Source organism: Entelurus aequoreus, linkage group LG07 (assembly GCF_033978785.1).
Source record: "Entelurus aequoreus isolate RoL-2023_Sb linkage group LG07, RoL_Eaeq_v1.1, whole genome shotgun sequence".
Classification (NCBI taxonomy): domain Eukaryota; kingdom Metazoa; phylum Chordata; class Actinopteri; order Syngnathiformes; family Syngnathidae; genus Entelurus; species Entelurus aequoreus.
In genome coordinates this window covers 83,530,372-83,551,599 of record NC_084737.1, presented here as the reverse complement: position 1 = coordinate 83,551,599, position 21,228 = coordinate 83,530,372, and the positions used below count along the sequence as shown (strand labels likewise).

The following is a 21,228-nucleotide window of genomic DNA, read 5'->3' as shown; positions in this document are numbered from 1 at the left end:
TCAAAGATAAACCAACAGAAGTTCACATGAGCAAGCATGTTGGCGACAGAGGCAAGGAAAAACTCCCCCTTACTGCCCGAATAAATCTTCATACTTCACAGGAACTGCGACCGATGTGACTATTAATCACAACTGCATTGCGTCTGAAATCTTTAATTCTGAAAGACCAGAACTGGATGTACACAATGACTCAACTTGAAAGAGACCAGCAGTTACGTGGGCTTTTTTACACAGAGATAATAGAGAGTTGAGAATCAGTTTCTTGGTAATGAGAGTCAGGGGTAGAATGGCGGCGATGCTGTTGGATGTCAGGAGCAGGATGCTGGAACAAGCCACATCGTATCGCAGCAAATGACTTTCATATGCGGCTGCAGACTCATAAGCAGACTTCCAAGATTTCTTGGATGGTTCTCATGCTTGTAAAAGAAGATAGACCTGAGCCAGTGAGAAGAGATACAGAGACATCAGGCCCAGGCCTTGAAGTTATGGTGTATGGTCAGAATCTGGGCTCGGACTTGGAATGAGAAAACCGCAGAGGATCCGCCAAATGGAACAAGAACAGAGATAAATCTCCCGGTGGAGATAGAAAAACCATCAATTCTTCAACTGAGTCACAGACGGACGGTCATTTGACAATCACACCCAGATCTGTTTCTGGATTTAGCTCGTTATCTGCCCCTCTGCCTTCCTGTTGATCCCTGGCGTTAACATACGAGCAACAACAAGCGAGGGGAGGCGGGGGTACAAACGCTCCCTGGTTCAGGGCCTGTGCGCCTTCCGTTGTGTGCACAATTAGATATACACAAGCCCTTGCCCTTTTCCTGTGTCCAAATAAACAGTCCAAAAACAGCTGTGCTCACGTGTCCCGTTACGTAAGCCACCTTCTTGGTTAAGACAGCCGTCAAAAGCTCCTCCTTCCTTTGGTCACAGTCCATTGATGTGTCGGCTAATAACAGACACACGCGCCTCCTCCAGCTTTACGTTTTACAAACAGGACAAATCCGCTGTTTTTTAGGGTCTTGTCACTTACAAGCCGTCATTACTTCTTAAACCAGCGGTGCAAACATTTTTCAACCCACTTACGGACGTCTGATGGGCCTTGCAGATGGTAACAGCAAGTCTAGTGTTATTGCTCTGATCAAGGCTCCAGTTCGGCCAAAACAAATATATAATGCTATAAAGAAGTTAGGTCAGGAAAAAACACAGAGGCTGTATCATCCCTACAAGCCTGTTTGGATCCGTTCTATGTCGTCTTTCAGCTGTTTGAGGAGTGCTTTGCGTATGTCTTTAAAGGCCTACTGAAATGCGATTTTCTTATTTCAACGGGGATAGCAGATCCATTCTATGTGTCATTTCGCGATATTGCCATATTTTTGCTGAAAGGATTTAGTAGAGAACATCGACGATAAAGTTCGCAACTTTTGGTCGCTGATAAAAAAAAGCCTTGCCTGTAGCGGAAGTAGCGTGACGTCACAGGTTGTGGAGCTCCTCACATCTGCACATTGTTTACAATCATGGCCGCCAGCAGCGAGAGCGATTTGGACCGAGAAAGCGACGATTTCCCCATTAATTTGAGCGAGGATGAAATATTTGTGGATGAGGAAAGTGAGAGTGAAGGACTAAAGGGCAGTGGAAGCGATTCAGATAGGGAAGATGCTGTGAGAGGCGGGTGGGACCTGATATTCAGCTGGGAATGACTAAAACAGTAAATAAACACAAGACATATATATACTCTATTAGCCACAACACAACCAGGCTTATATTTAATACGCCACATAACAAACACCTCCCCCCTCCCGTCCATATAACCCACCAATACAACTCAAACACCCGCACAACACACTCAATCCCACAGTCCAAAGTACCGTTCACCTCCGCAAAGTTCATACAGCACATATATTTCCCCAAAGTTACGTACGTGACATGCACATAGCGGCACGCACATACGGGCAAGCGATCAAATGTTTGGAAGCCGCAGCTGCGTACTCACAGTACCACATATCCAACTCAAAGTCCTGGTAAGAGTCTCTGTTGTCCCAGTTCTCCACAGGCCAATGGTAAAGCTTGACTGTCATCTTTCGGGAATGTAAACAATGAAACATCGGCTGTGTTTGTGTTGCTGCAGCCGGCCGAAATACACCGCTTCCCACCTACAGCTTTCTTCTTTGCTGTCTCCATTGTTCATTAAACAAATTGCAAAAGATTCACCAACACAGATGTCCAAAATACTGTAGAATTTTGCGATGAAAACAGACGACTTAACAGCTGGCCACAATGCTGTCCCAAAATGTCCGCTACAATCCGTGACGTCACGAGCAGACGTCATCATACCGAGACGTTTTCAGCAGGATATTTCGCGGGAAATTTAAAATTGCACTTTAGTAATCTAACCCGGCCGTATTGGCATGTGTTGCAATGTTAAGATTTCATCATTGATATATAAACTATCAGACTTGCGTGGTCGCTAGTAGTGGCTTTCAGTAGGCCTTTAAATGTTGCTGTCTGTATCAGTTGTAACATTCCGATTTCAAAGTCATTTAGTTCCTCAACTGGTGGTGGGTTTTGTCGTTGATTTGAAGCCATAGGCGTTCTTGGTTGCGCTTCCTGCGTCTGGGTTGAAAAATAAGAAGGCTTTCCAGCGCAAGAATTGTTCCGTCTTCTCAATCAGTTTTTGCTGGTATTCTTTCCTTGATGGTAATGGTATGTTCTTGGTGGAGTAGCCGATGTAGATCTTTTCAAAAGTGCTCAGCAAGTCATATATTGGAGCAAAAATATAGTGGAGGTTTCTGTGGTTTATCCGTTATAAAGTGCTCAATACCGGGGGTAGAGCGGAATATACGTTAGGTCAGGAAAAAACACAAACATATATTCCGCTCTACCCCGGTATTGAGCACTTTATAACGAATAAACCACAGAAACCTCCACTATATAATGCTCTATATGTATATATATATATACGGTACAGGCCAAAAGTTTGGACACACCTTCTCATTATATGCGTTTTCTTTATTTTCATGACTATTGTAGATTGGCATCAAAACTATGAATGAACACATGTGGAGTTATGTACTTAAGAAAAAAAGGTCAAATAACTGCAAACATGTTTTTATATTCTAGTTTCTTCAAAATAGCCACCCTTTGCACACACTGTAAAAAAAAATTCTGTAAAAAAACGGTCATCTACTGGCAGCTACGGCTGCCAAACCAAAACCATAATCAACCACCTTTAATAAAGTGACGATGCAAACAGTTCTGCAGAAAAATACCTTTATTCTACAGAGTTTTTCCAAATTATTATGATCAAACACCTTTAATGAAGTGACAATGCTGGCAGTTCCACAGAAAAATACCATTATTTTACAGATTTTTTCTGAATTGTTAAGATCAACCACCTTTTTAATAAAGTGACAATGCAAACAGTTCTGCAGAAAAATACCTTTATTGTTAGTATCGACATAGACTTTTATATAACAAGCTACATATCTAATGAAAGATAATTACTGTAATTTTACATGAATTTGAAAGTAATTTAAGAAAACAGAAAATGCTATGTATAATTAATTTGGTATTTTTCTGTAAAAAAAAAAAAGAAATATACATAGTTTGTCATTACTGGCATATTACTTAAAATAACAGGCGGATTGTTTATTTACAGATAATGTCTTCAATTCTACAGTTTTATAAACTATTTAAAAAAATAGAAAAATTACAGTAGAAATTTAAAGTAAATTAACCATAAAAATAGAATTTTTTTTTTACTGTGCACTCTTGGCATTCTCTTGGTGAGCTTCAAGAGGTAGTCACCTCAAATGGTTTTCACTTCACAGGTGTCATAGTAGGGTTAGGGATAGGGTTAGGGTGTCAAGGGTGTACCCTGCCTTCTGCCTGAATGCAGCTGAGATAGGCTCCAGCACCCCCCGCCACCCCGAAAGGGACAGGCGGTAGAAATTGGATGGATGGAGGTGTTATAGTTTTGATGCCTTCAGTGACAATCTACAATGTAAATAGTCATGTATTTAATGTAAATAGTATGTACTTAACAAAAAAAGGTGGAATCACTGAAAACATGTTTTATATTCTAGTTTCTTCAAAATAGCCACCCTTTGCTCGGATTACTGCACATTTTTTATTGCACACATTATCAGAATCAGAATCAGAAATTCTTAATTAATCCCCGAGGGGAAATTAAAATTTCCAGCACAATCCCATTCAAGATCAGACAAACATTACAGGGAGACAGAACAGGATCGCTGATTATTGTGTCATTATTGCACACTCTTGGCATTCTCTCCATGAGCTTCAAGAGGTAGTCCCCTGAAATGGTTTTCACTTCGAAGGTGTGCTTGACAGAGCGAACAAAACAACATGTATATTTTGTCATTAGTTATTTAGATTTGACAAATTAGTCGAACAATTTGGCGTTTGTGCCACTATTTACACTGCAAAAAGTGAAATCTTAGTAAGATGAAATATCTCAAATAAGGGTGATATTTGCTTCTTTTCTGTCTGATAAGATCATTCTTCTCACTAAGCAGATTTTATGTTAGAGTGTTTTACTTGTTTTAAGGGTTTTGGTCCTAAATGATCTCAGTAAGATATTACAGCTGAGATTTGATGAGCTATATTGAGTAAAACACTCACAAGTATAAAACTACTTTTTTAAAGTAATCATTTCTTATTTCAAGCATGAAAAAAAAAATCATGATGCCGAGCGCATATCATTTTGTCAAGATAATGGCACTAGCATTTACTTCATTTAAGAATATTTTTCAACATATTGAGCAAAAAGGCAGAATTTTCTTGTTCTATTGGCAGACAATTTTCCTTAGTTCAAGTAAAATGCCCCTATTTTTTTTTTTTTTTTTTTTTAAATTGTTTTTGAACACTGACTTTTTGCAGTGTACAAATACACTGCAAAAAGTCAGTGTTCAAAAACAAGAAAAAAATATATATATTTTATTTTATTTTTATTTTATTTTACTTGAACTAAGCAAAATTATCTGCCAATAGAACAAGAAAATTTGGCTTGTCAAGACTTTCCAAAACAAGTCAAATTAGCTAACCTCAATGAACCCCAAAATAGCTTAAAATAAGTATATTCTCACTAATAACAAGTGCACTTTTCTTGGTAGAAAAAATAAAGAGAGCTTTTTGCTCAATATGTTGAAAAATATTCTCAAATGAAGTAAATGCTAGTGCCATTATCTTGACATAATGATATGCGCTCGGCATGACATTTCTTGAAACCAGCAAACTTATACTAAAAACTAGTTTATTGTTTTTAATGGAAAGGCAACAAGGCAAGCGCTTGTTACTCTCGGGGTCTCCTAGCCGCTCAGGCAAATCATATGGTCGAAAAATGCATTTTTCCATGGATAACATGACATCATCGCACCAAGTGCGTGCTCTTTCAGTCAATTAGTGCGCATATATACAGCCCGCCCCCCGGCCACATTTTTTTTAATTGTCATTTTGAAGAATTTACCTGAATGTGCATGAACTATTTCTGTTCCAAATAGTTAGAAATGTTAAATGTTTAAATATTAACTGTCAGTTTACTGTACTGTGCCAACTGCACTACTATATGAGCACGTGTTTTCTATTGTTTCATTGAAAATAAAACAGCAAAGTCCATTTGGCTGTCATCTGTTTTAATTATGAGACACAATTGTGTCAAAGTCATGATTTTTTTTTTTCATGCTTGAAATAAGAAATGATGACTTTAAAAAAGTAGTTTTCTACTTGTGAGTGTTGATGACACAGCTTTGCAACACTTGATATTCTAGTTTCAAGCATGTTTTACTCAATATAGCTCATCAAATCTCAGCTGTAATATCTTACTGACATCATTCAGGACCAAAACACTTAAAACAAGTAAAACACTCTAACATAAAATCTGCTTAGTGAGAAGAATGATCTTATCAGACAGAAAGTAAGCAAATATCACCCTTATTTGACATATTCAATCTTACTTAGATTTCACTTTTTGCAGTGTACAAATCAAACGTATTATGTTTCTTATTAGTTAGTTTTAGCTTAGTGTTTTCAAGCAGGACAAAAGGTAGCGAGCACAAGTCGCGTGTTGTTCATGTCAGTCTCCAAAAATATTCAACGAGATGAGAAAAAGCTGCCAGATTTGTTGCCCGTGGCTTATTTGAGAAGAAACTAGAGCGGTCCACATCGCAGCCATGAGGCCGGAGTCAAATAAAGTGACTGAGTCTCGGTTCATTCTTCCAAATGTTCTGTGTTTGCGTGTAATAAAATTTGCCGTCCCCAATAAAAAGGGTAAATGTGTGTGTCTGGTATTGACGTGCTGCTTCCTGTGTGTGTGTTCTAGGTGACCACAGCATGTATCGCAGCTCCCGCCAATGACCTGGTAAGCCTTGTTTCATTCCTATATTTTGTTTTCCTTCAAACCCTCAGTGGATCCCTTTCGTAGCTCGCTGCAAGATACGCTTTTCTGCAAACCACTGAAAGCCCCCCACACCCCCCCACCCCCACCCGAATACCCAAATTCCTTCTGGGAAGCCGATCCCTCGATCAGCGCAGTTTGAGCTCAGCTGCACCATTCCTGTTGTGAAAAGAAAAAACATGGTGTAGGAAGTAGTGCTGTTTATCCATTAGAGAGTCTGTTTGTTTCATTAACTTTCCTTTCCTTCCTCTGCATGCCCTCCTTTGGCTCCCTGCCCCTTCCTCCTCTTCTTCACCTCTCTTTGGACATCAAAACAGCCGCTTCTCCTTCTCCTTCATATTTTCACTTCTTGCTGACGTCTTTGCTTGTTTGCCTCCAGCACCGCAGAGGGACCACTCCATCTCGAAACACCCAACACTTGGTGAGCGTCTCATCTTCTCTCCTTTTCCTGAAGGGGGTGCTGTTGCTCAAGTTGTAGATATTCCGTTTTCTAATCACGAGGGAAAGGGTCAAGGAATTATGGGTAATTAGTTGCTTAGAAATACATTTTACTTGGAGGTAATGTTTTTTGTATGTTTTCCACACATGTTTATTAGCAATGTCCGATAATATCGGACTGCCGATATTATCAGCCGATAAATGCTTTAAAAAGTGATATCGGAAATTATCGGTATCGGTTTCAAAAAGTAAAATATATGACTTTTTGAAACGCCGCTGTGTACACGGCCGTAGGGAGAAGTACAGAGCGCCAATAAACCTTAAAGGCACTGCCTTTAATATCTACGGCTTTTCACACACACACAAGTGAATGCAATGCATACTTGGTCAACAGCCATACAGGTCATAATTGACTGTCAAACATCCTAGTGTGTACTCAAAATGCAGCTGTGATAGGCTCCAGCTCACATTGTTTACATTGCGTCCTTTCCACAGGGCTCCACCAAGTCTTTGACGTACACCAAGCAGAGGAACACCCTGCCAAGGTAAAGGTCGTCTCATTGGTTCATTTCACCACGTGACCCATCAGGAATGTGGGCGTGGCTTCTCTCATCAACCCCTCGTGTGCTGGCGCAGGAGCTTCAGCGTGGACCGCGTGATGGAGCGAGTGATGGAGCGCCACTACGACTTCGACCTCACCTACATCACGGAGAGGATCATCTCCGTCTTCTTCCCGCCCAAGCTGGAAGAGCAGCGGTACCGGCTCAACCTGAAGGAGGTGGCCGCCATGCTCAAGTCCAAGCATCAGGACAAGTTTTTGGTGAGGACAATGATGAACACCCGCCCCGCAACAAAGGCATTTGTGCTCAGGTGTGAATGGTTGTTTGCCTGTTTGGGGCCTGGGGTAGACTCCAGCTCATCTGTGACCCTTTGAATATGTGCTGTAGAATCAGGAAGGATGACAGTTGGTCTATATGGGCCCAATGATTGACTGGAAAGCAGCCCTGGGTGTAATAAAAATGCAGCTGGGATAGGCTCCAGCTCATCTGTGACCCTTTGAATATGTGCTGTAGAAAGAGGATGGATGATAGTTGGTCTATATGGGCCCAATGATTGACTGGAAAGCAGTCCTGGGTGTAATAAAAATGCAGCTGGGATAGGCTCCAGCTCATCTGTGACCCTTTGAATATGTGCTGTAGAAAGAGGATGGATGATAGTTGGTCTATATGGGCCCAATGATTGACTGGAAAGCAATCCTGGGTGTAATAAAAATGCAGCTGGGATAGGCTCCAGCTCATCTGTGACCCTTTGAATATGTGCTGTAGAAAGAGGATGGATGATAGTTGGTCTATATGGGCCCAATGATTGACTGGAAAGCAATCCTGGGTGTAATAAAAATGCAGCTGGGATAGGCTCCAGCTCATCTGTGACCCTTTGAATATGTGCTGTAGAAAGAGGATGGATGATAGTTGGTCTATATGGGCCCAATGATTGACTGGAAAGCACAGGGCTGCTTTCCAGTCAATCATTGGGCCCATATAGACCAACTATCATCCATCCTCTTTCTACAGCACATATTCAAAGGGTCACATATGAGCTGGAGCCTATCCTAAAGCAGCCCTGGGTGTACTAAAAAAATGCGGCTGGGATAGGCTCCAGCTCATCTGTGACTCTTGGGACATGCACTGTAGAAAATGGATGGATGGTTGTTTGTTTGTATGTGCCGTACAGCATGACTGGCACGCAGTCCAGGTCCACGTCTCAGTCAAAGGTCAGCTGGGATAGGCTCCAGCTCACCTGTGACCCTAATGAGGAAAACCGCTATAGAAAACGGATGGATGGTTGTCTGTTTATATGTGTCCTATGATTGACAGCCAAGCAGAAGAGGGTGTTCTATAAATGCAGCTGGGATAGGTTCCAGCTCACCTGTGACTCTAAAGAGGACAGTTGCTGTAGGAAATGGATGGATGTTTGTCTCTATGTGCCCTATGATAGGCTCCAGCTTACCTGTGACCCTAATGAGGAAAAGCGCTATAGAAAATGGATGGATGGTTGTTATGTGTCCTATAATTGACTGGCAAGCAGACAGGGGTGTTCTATAAATGCAGCTGGGATAGGTTCCAGCTCACCTGTGACCCTAATGAGGACAATCGCTATAGCCAGTGGATGTTTGTCTGTCTACATGTGTACTATGATTTGACTGGCAAGCAATCCCAGCGGTTCTCCAGATAAAGCTGGGGTAGACTCCAGCTCACCTGTGACCCTTAGAACATGTGCTGTAGAAAGAGGATGGATGATAGTTTGTCTATATGTGCCATACAGTATGACTGGCACGCAGTCCAGGTCCACATCTCAGTCAAAGGTCAGCTGGGATAGGCTCCAGCTCACCTGTGACCCTAATGAGGAAAACCGCTATAGAAAATGGATAAATGGTTGTCTGTTTATATGTGTCCTATAATTGACTGGCAAGCAGACAGGGGTGTTCTATAAATGCAGCTGGGATAGGTTCCAGCTAATCTGTGACTCTAATGAGGACAATCGCTATAGCCAGTGGATGTTTGTCTGTCTACATGTTCCCCATAATTGACTGCCAAACAGCCTGTGTGTACTCAAAATGCAGCTGGGATAGGCTCCAGCTCAACTGTAACCCTAATGAGGACAATTACTATAAAAAATGGATAGTTGTCTGTCTATATGTGTCCTATGATTGACTGGCAAGCAATCTGGGGTGTTCTCCAAATAAAGCTGGGAGAGGCTCCAGCTCACCTGTCACCCTAATGAGGACAATCGCAATAGAATTTTGATGAATGGATTGTCAATTGTCTACATGTCCCCCTTAATTAACTGCCAAACAGCCAAGTTTGTTCTCAAATTGCAGCTGTGATAGGCTCCAGCTCACCTGTGACTCTTAGGACATGCGCTGTAGAAATACGGATGGATGGATTTTTGTCTATATGTGTCATACAGTTTGACTGGCAAGCAGTCCAAGTCCACATCTCAGTCAAAGGTCAGCTGGGATAGGCTCCAGCTTACCTGTGACACTCATGAGGAAAATCGCTATAGAAAATGGATGGATGGATGGTTGTCTGTTTATGGGTCCTATGATTAATTGGCAAGCAGACGGGGGTGTTCTATAAATGCAGCTGGGATAGGCTCCAGCTCACCTGTGACACTCATGAGGAAAATCGCTATAGAAAATGGATGGATGGATGGTTGTCTGTTTATGTGTCCTATGATTAATTGGCAAGCAGACGGGGGTGTTCTATAAATGCAGCTGGGATAGGCTCCAGCTCACCTGTGACTCTAAAGAGGACAGTTGCTGTAGGAAATGGATGGATGTTTGTCTCTATGTGCCCTATGGTATGACTGGCAAGCAATATGGGGTGTTCTCAAAATAAAGCTGGGATAGGCTCCAGCTCACCTGTCACCCTAATGAGGACAATCGCTATAGCATTTTGATGAATGGGTTGTTAATTGTCTACATGTTTCCCATACTTGACTGTCAAACAGCCTAGTGTGTACTCAAAATGCAGCTGTGATAGGCTCCAGCTCACACGTGACCCTAATGAGGACAGTCACTATACAAAATGGATGGTCGTCTGTCTATTAGTGCCCTATGATATGACTGGCAAGCAATCTGGGGTGTTCTCCAAATAAAGCTGGGATAGGCTCCAGCTCACCTGTCACCCTAATAAGGACAATCGCTATAGCATTTTGATGAATGGATTGTTAATTGTCTACATGTCCCCCTTAATTAACTGCCAAACAGACGAGTTTGTTCTCAAATTGCAGCTGTGATGGGCTTCAGCTCACCTGTGACTCTTAGGACATGTGCTGTAGGAATACGGATGGATGGATTTTTGTCTATATGTGTCATACAGTTTGACTGGCAAGCAGTCCAAGTCCACATCTCAGTCAAAGGTCAGCTGGGATAGGCTCCAGCTTACCTGTGACACTCATGAGGAAAATCGCTATAGAAAATGGATGGATGGATGGTTGTCTGTTTATGTGTCCTATGATTAATTGGCAAGCAGACGGGGGTGTTCTATAAATGCAGCTGGGATAGGCTCCAGCTCACCTGTGACTCTAAAGAGGACAATCGCTGTAGAAAATGGATGGACGTTTGTCTCTGTGCCCTATGATGTGACTGGCAAGCAATATGGGGTGTTCTCAAAATAAAGCTGGGATAGGCTCCAGCTCACCTGTCACCCTAATGAGGACAATCGCGATATAATTTTGATGAATGGGTTGTTAATTGTCTACATGTTTCCCATACTTGACTGTCAAACAGCCTAGTGTGTACTCAAAATGCAGCTGTGATAGGCTCCAGCTCACACGTGACCCTAATGAGGACAGTCATTATACAAAATGGATGGTCGTCTGTCTATTAGTGCCCTATGATATGACTGGCAAGCAATCTGGGGTGCTCTCCAAATAAAGCTGGGATAGGCTCCAGCTCACCTGTCACCCTAATGAGGACAATCGCTATAGCATTGTGATGAATGGGTTGTTAATTGTCTACATGTTCCCCATAATTGACTGTCAAACAGCCTAGTGTGCACTCAAAATGCAGCTGTGATAGGCTCCAGCTCACCCGTGACCCCTATAAGGGTAAAATCACTGTAGACGGTTTGTCCACATGTGCCATACAATCTGATTGACAAGCAATCCAGGGAGTTGTAAAAGTAAAGCTGGGATAGGTTCCAGCATACCTGTGATCTGAATGAGGACAATTGCTATAGAGACAGGACAGTCTATGATTTGACTGGCAAGAGAATGTTCCCAAAATGCAGCTGGGATAGACTCCAGCTCTCTGTGACCCTCATGAGGACAATCACTATAGAGCAGGGATCTTAGGTATGCAGGCTCCATCCAGTGTTTTATTTTCCTATATTCAAACACAGTGTTACTGTTCAAACTGTGCCATAAACAATACATGTACTTGTTTTTAATGAATACCTAGGCCTACTATGCTACCACATTGTAATATTGCTCATTATGATGGCACTTGGTGAAGAGAAGGCCTGCTATAGAAAATGAATGAATAACATTGTGAAGTGAATTATATTTATATAGCGCTTTTCTCTAGTGACTCAAAGCACTTTACATAGTGAAACCCAACATCTAAGTTACATTTAAACCAGTGTGGGTGGCACCGGGTGAAGGTGGGTAAAGTGTCTTGCCCAAGGACACAACGGCAGGGACGAGGATGGCGGAAGCGGGGATCGAACCTGGAACCCTCAAGTTGCCAACCGAGCTATACCGCCCCATTTAACATTCACTCGCCACAGTCAAATGAGATCTATCAAAAGTAGGCCTGCAACTAACAACTAATTTGATAATCGATGAATCTGTCGATTATTACTTCGATTAATCGATTAATAATCGGATAAAAGAGACAAACTACATTTCTATCCTTTCCAGTATTTTATTGAAAAAAAAAACAGCATACTGGCACCATACTTATTTTGATTATTGTTTCTCAGCTGTTTGTACATGTTGCAATTTATAAATAAAGGTTTATTAAAAAAAAAATTAAAAAAAATTTAAATTAAAAAAAAAGAAAAAAGATTAATAATCGGATAAAAGAGACCAACTACTTTTTTTTTTGTTTTTTTTTTGGACAAACTACATTTCTATCCTTTCCAGTATTTTATTGAAAAAAAAAAAACAGCATACTGGCACCATACTTATTTTGATTATTGTTTCTCAGCTGTTTGTACATGTTGCAGTTTATAAATAAAGGTTTATTAAAAAAATAATAATTTAAATAAAAAAAAAAAAAAAAGATTAATAATCGGATAAAAGAGACCAACTACTTTTTTTGTTTGTTTTTTTTTTGGACAAACTACATTTCTATCCTTTCCAGTATTTTATTGGGAAAAAAATCAGCATACTGGCACCATACTTATTTTGATTATTGTTTCTCAGCTGTTTGTACATGTTGCAGTTTATAAATAAAGGTTTATTAAAAAAAATTTTTAAAAAAAATTTAAATAAAAAAAAATAAATCGATTAATAATCGGATAAAAGAGACCAACTACTTTTTTTTTTTTTTTTTTGGACAAACTACATTTCTATCCTATCCAGTATTTTATTGAAAAAAAACAGCATACTGGCACCATACTTATTTTGATTATTGTTTCTCAGCTGTTTGTACATGTTGCAGTTTATAAATAAAGGTTTATTAAAAAAAAAATTTAAAAAAAATTTAAATAAAAAAAAAAAAATCGATTAATAATCGGATAAAAGAGACCAACTACTTTTTTTTTTTTTTTTTTTGGACAAACTACATTTCTATCCTATCCAGTATTTTATTGAAAAAAAACAGCATACTGGCACCATACTTATTTTGATTATTGTTTCTCAGCTGTTTGTACATGTTGCAGTTTATAAATAAAGGTTTATTAAAAAAACAAAACAAACATTTTAAATTTAAAAAAAAAAGAAAAAAGATTAATAATCGGATAAAAGAGACCAACTACTTTTTTTTTTTTTTTTTTTTGGACAAACTACATTTCTATCCTTTCCAGTATTTTATTGAAAAAAATCAGCATACTGGCACCATACTTATTTTGATTATTGTTTCTCAGCTGTTTGTACATGTTGCAATTTATAAATAAAGGTTTATTAAAAAAAAAATTAAAAAAAATTTAAATTAAAAAAAAAGAAAAAAGATTAATAATCGGATAAAAGAGACCAACTACTTTTTTTTTTGTTTTTTTTTTGGACAAACTACATTTCTATCCTTTCCAGTATTTTATTGAAAAAAAAAAACAGCATACTGGCACCATACTTATTTTGATTATTGTTTCTCAGCTGTTTGTACATGTTGCAGTTTATAAATAAAGGTTTATTAAAAAAATAATAATTTAAATAAAAATAAAAAAAAAAGATTAATAATCGGATAAAAGAGACCAACTACTTTTTTTTTTTTTTTTTTTTTTGGACAAACTACATTTCTATCCTTTCCAGTATTTTATTGGGAAAAAAATCAGCATACTGGCACCATACTTATTTTGATTATTGTTTCTCAGCTGTTTGTACATGTTGCAGTTTATAAATAAAGGTTTATTAAAAAAAAATTTAAAAAAAAATTTAAATAAAAAAAAATAAATCGATTAATAATCGGATAAAAGACACCAACTACTTTTTTTTTTTTTTTTTTGGACAAACTACATTTCTATCCTATCCAGTATTTTATTGAAAAAAAACAGCATACTGGCACCATACTTATTTTGATTATTGTTTCTCAGCTGTTTGTACATGTTGCAGTTTATAAATAAAGGTTTATTAAAAAAAAATTAAAAAAAAAATTTAAATAAAAAAAAAAAAATCGATTAATAATCGGATAAAAGAGACCAACTACTTTTTTTTTTTTTTTTTTGGACAAACTACATTTCTATCCTATCCAGTATTTTATTGAAAAAAAACAGCATACTGGCACCATACTTATTTTGATTATTGTTTCTCAGCTGTTTGTACATGTTGCAGTTTATAAATAAAGGTTTATTAAAAAAAAATTAAAAAAAAAATTTAAATTAAAAAAAAAAAATCGATTAATAATCGGATAAAAGAGACCAACTACTTTTTTTTTTTTTTTTTTTGGACAAACTACATTTCTATCCTATCCAGTATTTTATTGAAAAAAAACAGCATACTGGCACCATACTTATTTTGATTATTGTTTCTCAGCTGTTTGTACATGTTGCAGTTTATAAATAAAGGTTTATTAAAAAAACAAAACAAACATTTTAAATTTAAAAAAAAAAGAAAAAAGATTAATAATCGGATAAAAGAGACCAACTACTTTTTTTTTTTTTTTTTTTTTGGACAAACTACATTTCTATCCTTTCCAGTATTTTATTGAAAAAAATCAGCATACTGGCACCATACTTATTTTGATTATTGTTTCTCAGCTGTTTGTACATGTTGCAGTTTATAAATAAAGGTTTATTAAAAAAACAAAACAAACATTTTAAATTTAAAAAAAAAAGAAAAAAGATTAATAATCGGATAAAAGAGACCAACTACTTTTTTTTTTTTTTTTTTTTGGACAAACTACATTTCTATCCTATCCAGTATTTTATTGAAAAAAAACAGCATACTGGCACCATACTTATTTTGATTATTGTTTCTCAGCTGTTTGTACATGTTGCAGTTTATAAATAAAGGTTTATTAAAAAAACAAAACAAACATTTTAAATTTAAAAAAAAAAGAAAAAAGATTAATAATCGGATAAAAGAGACCAACTACTTTTTTTTTTTTTTTTTTTTTGGACAAACTACATTTCTATCCTTTCCAGTATTTTATTGAAAAAAATCAGCATACTGGCACCATACTTATTTTGATTATTGTTTCTCAGCTGTTTGTACATGTTGCAGTTTATAAATAAAGGTTTATTAAAAAAATAATAATAATAATTTAAATTTAAAAAAAAAAAATTGATTAATAATCGGATAAAAGAGACCAACTACATTTCTATCCTTTCCAGTATTTTATTGAAAAAAAACAGCATACTGGCACCATACTTATTTTGATTATTGTTTCTCAGCTGTTTGTACATGTTGCAGTTTATAAATAAAGGTTTATTAAAAAAAAAAAAAAAAAAAAAAATTAAACAAAAAAAAAAAAATCGATTAATAATCGGATAAAAGAGACCAACTACTTTTTTTTTTTTTTTTTTGGACAAACTACATTTCTATCCTTTCCAGTATTTTATTGAAAAAACAACATACTGGCACCATACTTATTTTGATTATTGTTTCTCAGCTGTTTGTACATGTTGCAGTTTATAAATAAAGGTTTATTAAAAAAAAAATTTAAAAAAAATTTAAATTAAAAAAAAAAAATCGATTAATAATCGGATAAAAGAGACCAACTACTTTTTTTTTTTTTTTTTTTGGACAAACTACATTTCTATCCTATCCAGTATTTTATTGAAAAAACAACATACTGGCACCATACTTATTTTGATTATTGTTTCTCAGCTGTTTGCACATGTTGCAATTTATAAATAAAGGTTTATAAAAAAAAAAATACAAAAGTAGCCTCTGCGCATGCGCATACCATAGATCCAACGAATTGATGACTAAATGAATCGGCAACTATTTTCATAATCGATTTTAATCGATTAGTTGTTGCATCTCTACTCCAAAGTTGATCTTTTCCAAAGATATTGTTGATCAGTTTTCACAGATGGATCATTTCCTGTCTTCCAGCTCCTCAATCTCTCCGAAAGGCGTCACGACATGAGTCGACTGAACCCAAAGGTAAGCGCTTCTCCTTGCGTTTGCTCGCCCATTACCTTCCCAGTTGCCTGACCCGCAGCGGTGCCACACCAGGTCCACGACTTCGGCTGGCCCGACCTCCACGCCCCGCCGCTGGACAAGATCTGCGCCATATGCAAGTCCATGGAGACGTGGCTGACCTCCGACCCGCAGCACGTGGTGGTCCTGCACTGCAAGGTCAGAGTTCAGGGGCCCTTTTTTTCTCCCCCCTACGGGAAGTTTCCCAGACTTGGAAGCCGGCAGATGTGTGGGAATGTTGTTGGTGAATGGAGGATCAGACCAATTCTGCTTTGTATTGTGCGTATTAATTATACTATATGTCTTTATTTATACTGTAAACTATATACATCTACAATCCAATACAATACATCTAAGCAGATTTGATGTTAGAGTGTTTTACTTGTTTTAAGTGTTTTGCTCCTAAATGATGTCAGTAAGATATTACAGCTGAGATTTGATGAGCTATATTGAGTAAAACATGCTTGAAACTAGAATATCAAGTGTTGCAAAGCTGTGTCATCAACACTCACAAGTATAAAACTACTTTTTTAAAGTCATCATTTCTTATTTCAAGCATGAAAAAAAAAAATCATGATTTTGACACAATTGTGTCTCATAATTAAAACAGATGACAGCCAAATGGACTTTGCTGTTTTATTCTCAATGAAACAATAGAAAACACGTACTCATATAGTAGTACACTTGTTATTAGTGAGAATATACTTATTTTAAGCTATTTTGTGTTCATTGAGGTTAGCTAATTTGACTTGTTTTGGAAAGTCTTGACACGCCAAATTTTCTCGTTCTATTGGCAGATAATTTTGCTTAGTTCAAATAAAATACCCCTCATTTTTGTATTTTTTTTTCTTGTTTTTGAACAGTGACTTTTTGCAGTGTGGCGAGCCAAATCATGAGTTTGACACATGTTTTGTTTTGTTTTTTTAAAACATTTGCAAACCTTTTTTTTTAAGCTTCAGAATGTCATTATGGGGTATTGTGTGTAGGATTTTGAGGGATTTTTTTTTTTTTTTCATTTTGGAATAAGGCTGTAACTAGGGATGTCCGATAATGGCTTTTTGCCGATATCCGATATTCCGATATTGTCCAACTCTTTAATTACCGATACCGATATCAACCGCTACCGATATATTCAGTCGTGGAATTAACACATTATTATGCCTAATTTGGACAACCAGGTATGGTGAAGATAAGGTACTTTTTAAAAAAATGAATCAAATAAAATAAGATAAATTAATTAAAAACATTTCCTTGAATAAAAAAGAAAGTAAAACAATATAAAAACAGTTACATAGAAACTAGTAATGAATGAAAATGAGTAAAATGAAGTGTTAAAGGTTAGTACTATTAGTGGAGCAGCAGCACGCACAATCATGTGTGCTTACGGACTGTATCCCTTGCAGACTGTATTGATATATATTGATATATAATGTAGGAACCAGAATATTAATAACAGAAAGAAACAACCCTTTTGTGTGAATGAGTGTGAATGGCGGAGGGAGGTTTTTTGGGATGGTGCACTAATTGTAAGTGTATCTTGTGTTTTTTATGTGGATTTAATAAAACAAAAAAAAAACAACGATACCTTTAATTAAAAAAACGATACCGATATGTTCCGATATTACATTTTAAAGCATTTGTCGGCCGATATTATCGGCAGGCATTATCGGACATCTCTAGCTGTAACCTAACAAAATGTGGGAAAGGTGAGGCGCTGTGAATACTTTCCAGATGCACTGTATGTACAGTATGTTCATGTGGGTGCACTGTATGTACATTATGTTTATCTGGATGCACTGTATGTACAGTATGTTCATCTGGGTGCACTGTATGTACAGTATGTTCATGTGGGTGCACTGTATGTACAGTATGTTCATGTGGGTGCACTGTATGTACAGTATGTTCAATGTACAGTATGTTCATGTGGGTGCACTGTATGTACAGTATGTTCATGTGGGTGCACTGTATGTACAGTATGTTCAATGTACAGTATGTTCATGTGGGTGCACTGTATGTACAGTATGTTCAATGTACAGTATGTTCATGTGGATGCACTGTATGTACAGTATGTTCATGTGGGTGCACTGTATGTACAGTATGTTCATGTGGATGCACTGTATGTACAGTATGTTCATCTGGATGCACTGTATGTACAGTATGTTCATCTGGGTGCACTGTATGTACAGTATGTTCATGTGGGTGCACTGTATGTACAGTATGTTCATGTGTATGCACTGTATGTACAGTATGTTCATGTGGGTGCACTGTATGTACAGTATGTTCAATGTACAGTATGTTCATGTGGGTGCACTGTATGTACAGTATGTTCATGTGGGTGCACTGTATGTACAGTATGTTCAATGTACAGTATGTTCATGTGGGTGCACTGTATGTACAGTATGTTCAATGTACAGTATGTTCATGTGGGTGCACTGTATGTACAGTATGTTCATGTGGGTGCACTGTATGTACAGTATGTTCAATGTACAGTATGTTCATGTGGATGCACTGTATGTACAGTATGTTCATGTGGGTGTACTGTATGTACAGTATGTTCATAGTGCAATTGCATAAACACATCACATAATGCAAACAGGAGGTCAGGATTTTAACGGTTTTAGTCAGCGGGAATTTCCATCCTGAAAAAAACCTCCGGAACAGACACATACAAGAATAGACACATACAAGAATAGACACATACAAGAATAGACACATACAAGAATACACATACAAGAATAGACACATACAAGAACAGACACATACAAGAATAGACACATACAAGAATAGACACATACAAGAATAGACACATACAAGAATAGACACATACAAGAATAGACACATACAAGAACAGACACATACAAGAATAGACACATACAAGAACAGACACATACAAGAATAGACACATACAAGAACAGACACATACAAGAATAGACACATACAAGAATAGACACATACAAGAATAGACACATACAAGAATAGACACATACACGAATAGACACATACAAGAATAGACACATACAAGAATAGACACATACAAGAACAGACACATACAAGAATAGACACATACAAGAATAGACACATACAAGAATGGACACATACAAGAATAGACACATACAAGAATAGACACATACAAGAACAGACACATACAAGAATAGACACATACAAGAATAGACACATACAAGAATAGACACATACAAGAACAGACACATACAAGAATAGACACATACAAGAATAGACACATACAAGAATAGACACATACAAGAACAGACACATACAAGAATAGACACATACAAGAATAGACACATACAAGAATAGACACATACAAGAACAGACACATACAAGAACAGACACATACAAGAATAGACACATACAAGAATAGACACATACAAGAATAGACACATACAAGAACAGACACATACAAGAATAGACACATACAAGAATAGACACATACAAGAATGGACACATACAAGAATAGACACATACAAGAATAGACACATACAAGAACAGACACATACAAGAATAGACACATACAAGAATAGACACATACAAGAATAGACACATACAAGAACAGACACATACAAGAATAGACACATACAAGAATAGACACATACAAGAATAGACACATACAAGAACAGACACATACAAGAACAGACACATACAAGAATAGACACATACAAGAATAGACACATACAAGAATAGACACATACAAGAATAGACACATACAAGAACAGACACATACAAGAATAGACACATACAAGAATAGACACATACAAGAATAGACACATACAAGAACAGACACATACAAGAATAGACACATACAAGAATAGACACATACAAGAACAGACACATACAAGAATAGACACATACAAGAATAGACACATACAAGAATAGACACATACAAGAATAGACACATACAAGAACAGACACATACAAGAATAGACACATACAAGAATAGACACATACAAGAATAGACACATACAAGAATAGACACATACAAGAACAGACACATACAAGAATAGACACATACAAGAATAGACACATACAAGAATAGACACATACAAGAATATACACATACAAGAATAGACACATACAAGAATAGACACATACAAGAATAGACACATACAAGAATAGACACATACAAGAATAGACACATACAAGAATAGACACATACAAGAATAGACACATACAAGAATAGACACATACAAGAATAGACACATACAAGAATAGACACATACAAGAATAGACACATACAAGAATAGACACATACAAGAATATACACATACAAGAATAGACACATACAAGAATAGACACATACAAGAATAGACACATACAAGAATAGACACATACAAGAATAGACACATACAAGAATAGACACATACAAGAATAGACACATACAAGAATAGACACATACAAGAATAGACACATACAAGAATTCCTGTCATTTAGGCTAGAAAGGAGGCAGAAGTCGTCCATTGAGAGTTACACTCCTGCCTAACGAGCTTTAATTTGTGCTCACTGTGAAGCGGAGCAGCCTACTTCCTGATGTCCGGAAGGGGGGGGGGGTCACATTAGGAATTTGATGCTGGAATGTTCTTGGAATGCGTCACAATGTTTGGAAGAAAACATCACGGGGGAGAGCTGCATCATTAGAGCTGGGATGATCAAGGAGCGGCCTAATATCCTCAAATGTTCCTGAGACTAGGACTGCACATCACAATCAACATGACTTCATGAAGGCCAACAACAACAACAACAACAACAACAACAACAACAATAACCGTCCGACCGGAACTCTCTAATAACTAAAGTTCCTCGGGTGAATAATGTCAACTCACTACACCGGTATGTTTTAGCGCTTTCATGGCGAGTTTACTGACGGATATAAGTAAGAACTTTACACTACTTTATATTAGAAATGGCAACAGCGGAGGATGAATAACAAGATAGATAACAAGAAGATAGAGAAAAAGAAGAAGCTTATCGACTGCATTGTCGCCACTGATTACAAAGGCGGACGCGCCCAATTTTTCAGGATTTATGCAGATCCCAAATACAGATCAGCAGGTACC

The 21,228-nt window shown here is 37.3% G+C and overlaps 1 protein-coding gene across 3 annotated transcripts in view; it reads left to right on the top strand.

The window, feature by feature from the left end:
• The window catches only part of tns2a (tensin 2a), a 175,144-nt gene that overhangs the window by 104,278 nt on the left and 49,638 nt on the right, over positions 1 to 21,228 (top strand). For all 3 annotated transcript variants that reach the window (XM_062054651.1, XM_062054650.1, XM_062054652.1), the window contains exons 4-9: positions 6,338 to 6,376; positions 6,792 to 6,833; positions 7,346 to 7,395; positions 7,487 to 7,670; positions 16,073 to 16,123; positions 16,196 to 16,318. In XM_062054651.1, coding sequence (XP_061910635.1) covers positions 6,338 to 6,376; positions 6,792 to 6,833; positions 7,346 to 7,395; positions 7,487 to 7,670; positions 16,073 to 16,123; positions 16,196 to 16,318 — 489 coding nt within the window. The remainder of the gene's footprint in view (positions 1 to 6,337; positions 6,377 to 6,791; positions 6,834 to 7,345; positions 7,396 to 7,486; positions 7,671 to 16,072; positions 16,124 to 16,195; positions 16,319 to 21,228) is intronic.